This window comes from Melospiza melodia (genome assembly GCF_035770615.1).
Source record: "Melospiza melodia melodia isolate bMelMel2 chromosome 7 unlocalized genomic scaffold, bMelMel2.pri SUPER_7_unloc_1, whole genome shotgun sequence".
Classification (NCBI taxonomy): Eukaryota; Metazoa; Chordata; class Aves; order Passeriformes; family Passerellidae; genus Melospiza; species Melospiza melodia.
The window spans coordinates 162,238-170,928 of NW_026948497.1; the positions used below are offsets into that span (position 1 = coordinate 162,238).

General features: G+C 52.5%; 1 protein-coding gene across 1 annotated transcript; it reads left to right on the top strand.

Moving 5' to 3' along the window:
• Window positions 1-2,646: 2,646 nt before the first annotated feature.
• On the top strand, window positions 2,647-5,973 carry LOC134432706 (uncharacterized). Its single transcript, XM_063181597.1, has 3 exons — window positions 2,647-2,753; window positions 3,093-4,097; window positions 4,553-5,973. The coding sequence occupies exons 1-3, from the start codon at window positions 2,739-2,741 to the stop codon at window positions 5,024-5,026; spliced, it is 1,494 nt and encodes a 497-aa protein (XP_063037667.1). The 5' UTR covers window positions 2,647-2,738; the 3' UTR covers window positions 5,027-5,973.
• Window positions 5,974-8,691: the final 2,718 nt, after the last annotated feature.

The following is an 8,691-nucleotide window of genomic DNA, read 5'->3' on the forward strand; positions in this document are numbered from 1 at the left end:
TGCCCCTCCTGGTGCCAGCAAGCTCTTGGGGATGGGAATAGAATACATTCTATATTGGAACCTAGGACAGGGCCACTAATTAATAATTCTCTGCTGCTGATGGGTAATTAATTATTGATTACCTGCTGTTCATGGGCCATTATTCTCAATTCTCTGCTGTTAATGGGCCATACAGTATCACTGCATGGCTGATGGGATGACATCATCCCATTGGGAGATGCTCCGCCCAGGGGGAGGAGCCAAGCATTCCTACCTGGATGGAATCTGAGGTTGGAACACCACAGCAGCCTTTGCCACTGCAATTCCCAGAGGAGCAGCTTTCTTCTTACTTTTTTATTAACTTATTTAAAATTTTTGTCCTTTTTTTTTCATTATTGTTATTTTGATTATTGACTTGATTTTTATTATTTTTATTCTTCTTTGCATCTTATTTTTATTTTGTTTTTATTTTCTGTTTCTTTTTAACTTTTATAATTTTTTTATTTTTATTTTTCATTTTATCTTATTTATATTTTATTTCTATATTTAGATTATTTATTATTTTAATTTTGGATTTTATTTTAATCTTAATTTTAGTTTTCTCTTTAATTTTATTATTTTGTTTTTAATATTTTATATTTTATTTACTTTTATTCTTCATTTTATTTTTATCTTATTATTGTTATTATTTGCCTGAGAGCCTTTTAATTTCAAATTTATAACAATTGAGAGAGAGAGGGTTCACATTTCCCATTTCAGGGGTCTCCTGCCTTCCTCAGCACACACCTCCCTGTTCAAACCAAAACACACCAAAGACCCCAAGATTCCACCAAAATACCATAACACACCACAAAATTACACCAAATCACCCCAAAAATAGCACCAAAATACGCTGAAATCCCATTGGACCCTCAAAGTACCCCCAAATCCCATCAGGGACCCTGAAATTGCACCAAAACACCACAAAATTACACTAAAATACCCCAAAATCCTGTCAGGGATCCCCAAAATCCCCCATATCTGTTCGTGGACCCCAGATTCCCACAAAATTGCCCGAAATCCAGTCAGGGACCCACAAAATCCACTCAGGGGCCCCCCAACATCCCCTCGGGATGCCCCAAACCCAGTCGGGAACCCCCAAGATACCTCTGAACCCCCTCAGGACCACCAAAATCCCTCAGGACGCCCCAAAATCCCCACCAGAAACTTCCTCAGAACACTGCCAAGTCCCCTCACCACGCCCAAACCCCCTCAGGACCCCCAGGTCTCCCTCAGTGTCCCCCCCAAAACTACTCAGGCACTCAAAAATCTCCTCAGAATCCATGCAGATTCCCTCATGACGCCCCCAGATCCCCTCAGGACCCGCCAATCCCCTCCCAACCCCCCAAAATTCCCCCCTAACCCCCTCAAGATCCCCCCAGATCCCCCCAAACCCCATCAGGACCCTCAATTCTCCCTCAGAACCTGCCAAAATCCACCCAAAAATCCTTCACGACGCACCCAGTTCTCCCTCAGGATCCCCCAAAGTCCCTCAGGACCCTCCAGATCCTCTCAGGATCCCCCAAATCCCCTCAGGATCCTCAATTCTCTCTCACGACCCCCCAAACCCCGTCAGGACCCCCCAATCCCCTCAGGATCTTCAATTCTCCCTCTCACCCCCCAAAATCCCCTCACAACCCTTCCAATCCCCTGATGACTCCACAAGCCCCCTCAGGACCTCCTGTCCCTCACAACCACCCAAGGTCCCCTCAGAACCCCCATTTCTCACTCAGGACCCCCCAAATCCCCTCAGGATTCCCCAAAACCTCTCATGACCCCTCACATCCCCTCAGGACGCCCCAAACCCCCTCAGTTTCCCCTCAGTACCCCCAAAGCCCCTCACATCCCCTCAGCCCCCTCACAAACCCCCTCCAAGCCCCCACAGTACTCCCCAGATCCCCTCAGGACCACCCGTTCTCCTTGAGGACCCCAATTCTCCCTCACGACACCCCCAAACCCCCTCAGGACCGCCCAAATCACATCAGATCCTCTCAAATCTCCTCAGGACGCCCAATTCTCCCTCAGGACTCACCAACACTCCCCGCAATCCTTTCATAACCCCTCCAACCCCCTCCTCACGCCCCCCACTTCCCGCTCCCGGTGCTGACCGCTGTCGCCGATCCCGCGCTGCCGGGGGCGGTCCCGGGGCTCCCTCGGCGCCCCCAGATTCCCGCCCCGCCCCCTGCCCCCGCGGCCTCGGCCCCGCTCCGCCTCCGCTGGGCCCCACCGGGACCACAATGCCCACAATGCACCGCGGTTCTGCCGGAAGCGGCCACTTGACGCCGCCACGGGAGGGACTTCTGCCAGTACTTCTGCCAGGCACAGCACCTGATTGGTCCGCGCGGCTTCGGGCGCTTCTCGCCAGAGGTCTCGCGAGAGAAGCAGGACGCCAATTTGAGTGACGGCAACTCTGTGGGCTCCTAAATGCGGCCGGGAACGGCAGAATCCGCCTGGAAATGGCGAGATGGAGCCTAAATCCCCTGGGGATGGAGCCTAAATCCCCTGGGGATGGAGCTAAACCCCCTGGGATCGAGCCGAAGCAGCCACCCATGCATTGGAGCGGTACCGGAAATGGCGGGCGGTGACGTCACCGCGCCGCCCCGCCCTTTTGGCGCTCCTCGCGCCACGGCTCTGCCGCCGCTGCGGGAGCCGCCAGCCGCGCCGCTTCTGTCCCGGGACTCGTTCGCCACCCGAGCGTCCCCAGGGTGTCCCCAGTGACGATGGAGGCCAAAGAGGTGCGACAGGAAAGGGGAGAGGTGACACGGGGGGTACCCGGCCGGTAGCGGGGACAATGGGCGAGAAGGGACATAGTGGGGGATGGGGGGGACACGGGTGGTGGCGATGGTGGCAAAGGGGACAGCAGTGGGAGCGGGGGGGTGGCAAAGTGGACAGCAAGAGGGCAGGGGCTGGGAGGGGCTGGGAGGGGCTACGAGGGGAGGGGCAGGGGTGTCAGGGAGATCAAGAGGCTGACAAAGAGATTTACGAGACAAAGGGGAGCCCTCGGGGACAGAGGGCCAGGCCAAGAGGCTGTAAGTGCCACCAGGTCCCTGACATCTCCCCTGTCCCCTCCCCAGCTGTCCCCAGCCCTGCTGCAGCCACAGGTCACCGTGGTGGCCACCCTGGGCGAGCTGCTGGACACCATGCCCAGGTGGGACGAGGTGCCACTCAAGTCCCTAGAGTACCTGTACTCCAAGCTGGTGGACTTCAGCAGGAAGCTCAGGGACACCACGGAGTCCATTTATGACACCTGGTGGCACCGTGATGTCACCTCCAACAATAAAGCCCGTCCCACCTCCCTGAGTGGAGCTCTGGCCGCCTATGAGAACACCCCATGGACCTCCTGGGACTGCGTGAAAATGGTGGCCAGGCACTGGCTGGGGTCGGCGGATAAGTGCCTGGAGAACAGCACCGAGCTGGGCAGGAAGGCCACCGAGCTCCTCAACACCTGCAGGGATTTGGCCACTGAGGCAGCCACTGAGGAAGCCACCGCCACTGCCCGGGCCAGGGAGCAGCTGGGCCTGGCTGCCCGTGATGGGACAGCTCAGGAAAACATGGTGGAGCTGGGTCAGGCCCTGGGCAGGGAGGAGGAGGCTGAGGTGGTGTCCGGGCATGGAGCCCAGGTGAGGAGAGAGGCCAGGGTGGCTGCCAGCGAGGCAACAAGGGCCACCATGGTGAGACAGCGGGTGGAGGTGTCCCTGGAGCTGGTGGAGCATTTGGTGACTGCATGTGACAAAGCCACCGCCTTCCCCCGGGAGCTGCAGCGCAGGGTTGGGGACATCGTGGTTACCCTGGAGGGGACAAATGAGGTGTCCCCTGATGTCCCCAAGGACTTGGTGGCCAAGGTGGCCGTGGCCGAGCAGCTGTGGGAGGCCAGTGCCTGCCTGGTCCACGATCACCTGGTGGGGCCAGTTGATGACATCACCAAGTGCTTGTTCACTGGTGGTCCCACCAGCCCCAGTGCCTGCGGGGTGGCCGAGCGGTGCCAAAGAGCCATCGAGGACATCCCAAGGCTCCTTCGACCTCCGGAGTGTCCCCGAATCTTCCCCAAGCTCTCCCCAGTGAGCATGGAGCCCCAAAAGGTGCCACTGGGACGGGGAAAAGGGGGCAATGGGGGATGGGGGAGGGGGTGGCGGGAGAGGACGGAGTCACAAAGGGGATGGGGGGGGGAGCAGGAAGTGGGGAGGTGACGGGGGAAGGAAACACGGAGGGGGAGGGGCAGTGGGGGAGGGAGGGACACGGGAGGGGAGGGACACAGGAGCTGGGGGGGTGGCAGAGGGAACAGCAGGGTGTGGCAGGGGCTTCAACTGTGGCGGCAGGGGGTGGCACAGTGGAGAGCAGTGGGATCACTGAGGTGGCAGAGGGGACAGCAGGGGAGTGGCAGAGGGGACAGCAGCGGGCACAGGGGGTGCCGGAGGGGACAAGACACCGACAAAGGGACAGAGGGGACAAAGGGGAACCCGGGAGGGCACAGGGGCCGCCACAGGAGGCCACAAGTGCCACCACGTCCCTGACACGTCCCCTGTCTCTTTACCAGCTGTCCTTGGCCCTGCTGAAGCACAACATTGCTAAGCCCTTCCAGCACTGCTGTTGCGACTCCGATCTTGCTGACGCTCCCACCTCCCTGTGCCCGGCCCTGGCCGCCTACGAGAACATCCCATGGACCACCTGGGGTGAGAAGGGACCAGGTGACAATGGTGGCCAGCGAGTGGCACAGGTCGGTGTCCACGTTGGAGGACAGCTGGACCCAGCTGACCAGAGAGGCCACCAAGCTCCGGGACGCCTGCAGGGACATGGCCAACGGCAGGGGCATCACCATGGCCATGGAAGAAGTCTCAAGAAAGGGCATAGAAAAGGCCTTGAGGGGGGCCATAAGAGAAGGTGTCATAGATGTGGGACAGGATGTGGGAGGGGCTGTGGTGGCCGAGAGGCAGGCGAGGGGAGTCAAAACGATGAGACAGCAGGCGGAGGAGCCCCTGGGGCTGCTGAAGCACCTGGTGATTGCATATAGAAAAATCAGTGTTCTCCCGGCAGCTGCAGCACATGGTTGGGGGGATCACAGACACCATAAGGGGGACAGGGGAGCCATGCCACCATTTCCGCGCTGCTTTGGCAGCCAAGGTGACCAGGGCTGAGTGGCTGTGGGTGGCCAGCAGCCTCCTGGCCAGGGACCACTTGGTGGGGGCACTTGGGGACGTCCACACCATCTTCAGGTGTGGTGACCCCGATGGCTCCATCGCCCCAGCGGTGCCAAAAAGCTGCCCAGGACATCCCGAATCTGCTGCAGGGACAGTGATGTCACCAATGTGAGGTCATCAGGGCAGTGACATCATCGGGGACATGGCTGGCATCACCTGTTCTCTTCCCCCAGCTCGCCATGTAGGGTTTGAAACAAATATAGGGAATTTTCTGGGAATTTTCACTGAAATTGACCCAAATCCTGATGGGAATTCCCAGGGTAATGTCACTGGGGACACTCAGGGACATTCTGGGGACACTCAGGGACAGGGGTGAATGAGTCCCATCAAGAGCTTCCAGCTTTTCACTGTGCCTGCAGCAGAGATGGGTTATAAATGACACTAACTGGCTTCTGCATTCCTGTATTGGCTTTTCCGCATTGTTATGAATCACCAGCAATTTGATTATGGAGGGGCTTTGACAGCTGGCCTGCAAGCAAAGCTGAGTTAAGAGAAGAAGTAACAATTGATGGTTACTAAATGTATCCATAGCAAGGGAGATGACAAGGCCGTCAGCATGGAAACGATTGGAAAAGATAGATGGAAATTTTTGTTAGCTACACTATGTGCCTAAGTACATGTGTATACGTGCCTTATTAAATTTCTGTAAAACTTTTGCCAATTATATTGATGCTAATTGCTTTGCACCAATTAATATCAAGCTTTGTTAAGAGTATATAAACTGGAGAACATGCAGAATAAAAAACTTTATCTTCTTGGACCCCGATTACATGTGTGTGACATACACATCCAACCTAATGGTGACATTTGATACTGATACTGATTATCGATGATTACTTGTAGCTGCTAGTTGGTGCAATATAATCTATCAGTTCCTGTGTGCACCGTACAGCCTATTAATTATTAATTAATACCATCTATAAAGACTAGACTGGGCTGATCTGTGCTCTGTGTCAGACACATCACTGACCCCATTGAGAGACGAGTGCTCAATAAATCCATCCCAACGTTCCTTGAGGGGAGCACAGCCAGGGAGCTGCTTCAAGGCGCTGTCACTGAGATATTTCCCTTTGAAAACCCTGGGTGGGAGGGAAACACACCCGAGCAGATGGCAAAATTAAAATGATATCAAAGCCTCAAGGAATGTGGGTTAAAACATGGGGTCTCTAAAGCTATAAATTGGTCAAAGCTTCACCAAGTGAGGCAAAATGATGGTGAATCACACACTGATTTTTTAAACAGGTGAAGAGAAACTGCCATCAAATATACAGATCTGGATCCTGAGTCAGTTGATGGCAAAGCACATCTGGTTTTGTTTTTTGTGGGTCAAAATTCAAATGATATAAGAAGAAAAGACAAAGGGAGTTCAAGACATGGATAAATGGCTGGAGGTCGCCTGGAAGGTATTTTGATACAGGGGCCCAACTGAAAGAATTAATCCCAGCCTAGCAAGAAGGCAACTTGTGAAAAGTGACCCAAGAAAGCTTCCCCTCTGGAGAAGGCCCAGAGTGCATCCTGTAAGAAATGGGGGCATTGGAAAAAGGACTGTCCAGTGCTGAAAGAAAAATCATCAGTCCCTCTCATAGCAGCAGTTCCCAGGGGTGAATAATGAGCATTGACTCCATGATTGCAGCAGGCTGATCAATCTCTTTGTTGTACCATCCTTTACTACTAAGAAAAACCCATGGCCCTTGCCAGACAGTCCCAACACACACGTGGATCCAATTGGCCAATCAAGCCAACCAACCATCGCCAGTGGCCAGTTGTTCTGGTTTGGAAGTAAAAGCTGTGAGAGACTCCAAGTCAGAAATGCCATTTATTAGGAAAAAGGACAAAAACCCAAACTACATTAAATAGAAAAGAAAAATATATGTATAATGTACATAATAAAGTATATAAAAATATATAGATGTATCTATATATAGATATATATATAAAGTATCGAATGAGACCTTACAACAGATCTCACTTAAAATGGGTCTCCTTATGGTGCACAAGGGGTTTCCACGTCCTTCTGCATAACCTACCAGATGTAACCAGGTCCTTCAGCAAAAACCGTGGTGCCTCACGTTGGGCATCAAAATTATGTTCTGGTTTGATAGCAAAACCAGTGTGAGACTCCAAGGCAGAAATTCAAATTATTAGGAAAAAGAAAAAAACTCAAAAGACATCCTATAATACAAAATGAAACCACTGACAGAGTCAGAATATATCCTGACACCCTGCTGGTTAGGGCAGTGGCAGCAGTCCAGATGAAATGGTCTTGTTGAAGTGGTGATCCCGTAGAAAAGATCTAGTAGCTCTTGTCCTCTGGAAACCAGTGGGTAAGGGCTGCCTGTTCTGTCCCAAAGCCCAGATGATATCCAGGTGGGGATGCTGAGCTCCTCCCCGCTGGGTGAAGCATCTCCCAATGGGCTGATATCGTTCTGAGTCATGATTGATCCTTGATTGCCCATCAAACAGAAATGGCTCCTGGAGGGAGGTACCCCTGAGTCATGGGCCAAGGCATTGATGGGCCCATTAACAGGAGATAAGGAAAAAACAATGCCCTGTTGCCCTGATTTTTCATGTTTTTCTAAGCCTTCTACTGTTATCATTCTTGTAACGAACTTTCTCACAGCCTTTATGTAAATACCTTATTGTTTTGCATTCTTTTATGGAGGAGGAGAAATTTGATGGACTGTTGGATTGTCCAGTGTCATTAGTGAGGTGGCACTTTCACCCTCCAATCCATGGTCACTTTGGAAATCAATAAATGTTTAAGTCAGAAATTAAAAGTGCTCTTTTTTACCTTGGGAGAGCTGCGTGTCCATGTCATGTTATTTCCTGTTCTGTAGCGACATCTGGTGGCTGTCATGTGTGGAACAGCCACGGGTGAGGTCATACCATTTTACTCCCCCTCCCTGTTTTGGCGTGGTGACTGTGAGCCCTTTGGCACTTTGCCTGTAGCTCTTGAGATAACAAGCAAATGCTGTGGGTTTCATGGTGGTTTCTCTGGATTTGGACCTCTGGAAGGATCTCATGGAGCAAAAACAGGTTTCCATTTCCGGGAGTGATTTTGAAAGATTATTTCTGTGTTCTGGAGAGCAAGGGTTTTTTTTCAACCCTGCAGAGGCATTCTCTAGCGAGGCGTGGTCTCTCATGGAAGGCCAAGTGCTTTTTGATGATGGCACGATAGACATGGCATCACTGCTGGTGCAGTGGAAAAACTTTGACATGATTTGGTGGAGGCCTGGATTTTGTAACTCTCAGAGTTCCCAGGGGGACCATTCTGTCTCAGATGTGGATGAGGGGGTGTAAGAGCCTAAATGAGGGATGTGGGACTCCAGGCAGCTCTTCAAAATCCAGTTTATTACATCCAAGGTGTTACAGCAGCCCAGGGTCATGGGTGACAGAGCCTGTGCCTGCAGGTGTGTGCTACAGCTGCAGGCAGGCCTGGAGACCCGCATGCCTCGTTCAGGCTCTTACTAATCCCTCT

Bases quoted from the DNA above. Each gene is read 5' to 3' on its own strand.
- LOC134432706 (XM_063181597.1), top strand. The intron at 4,098-4,552 runs GTGCCACTGGGA...TCTCTTTACCAG, and splicing joins TGAGCATGGAGCCCCAAAAG to CTGTCCTTGGCCCTGCTGAA.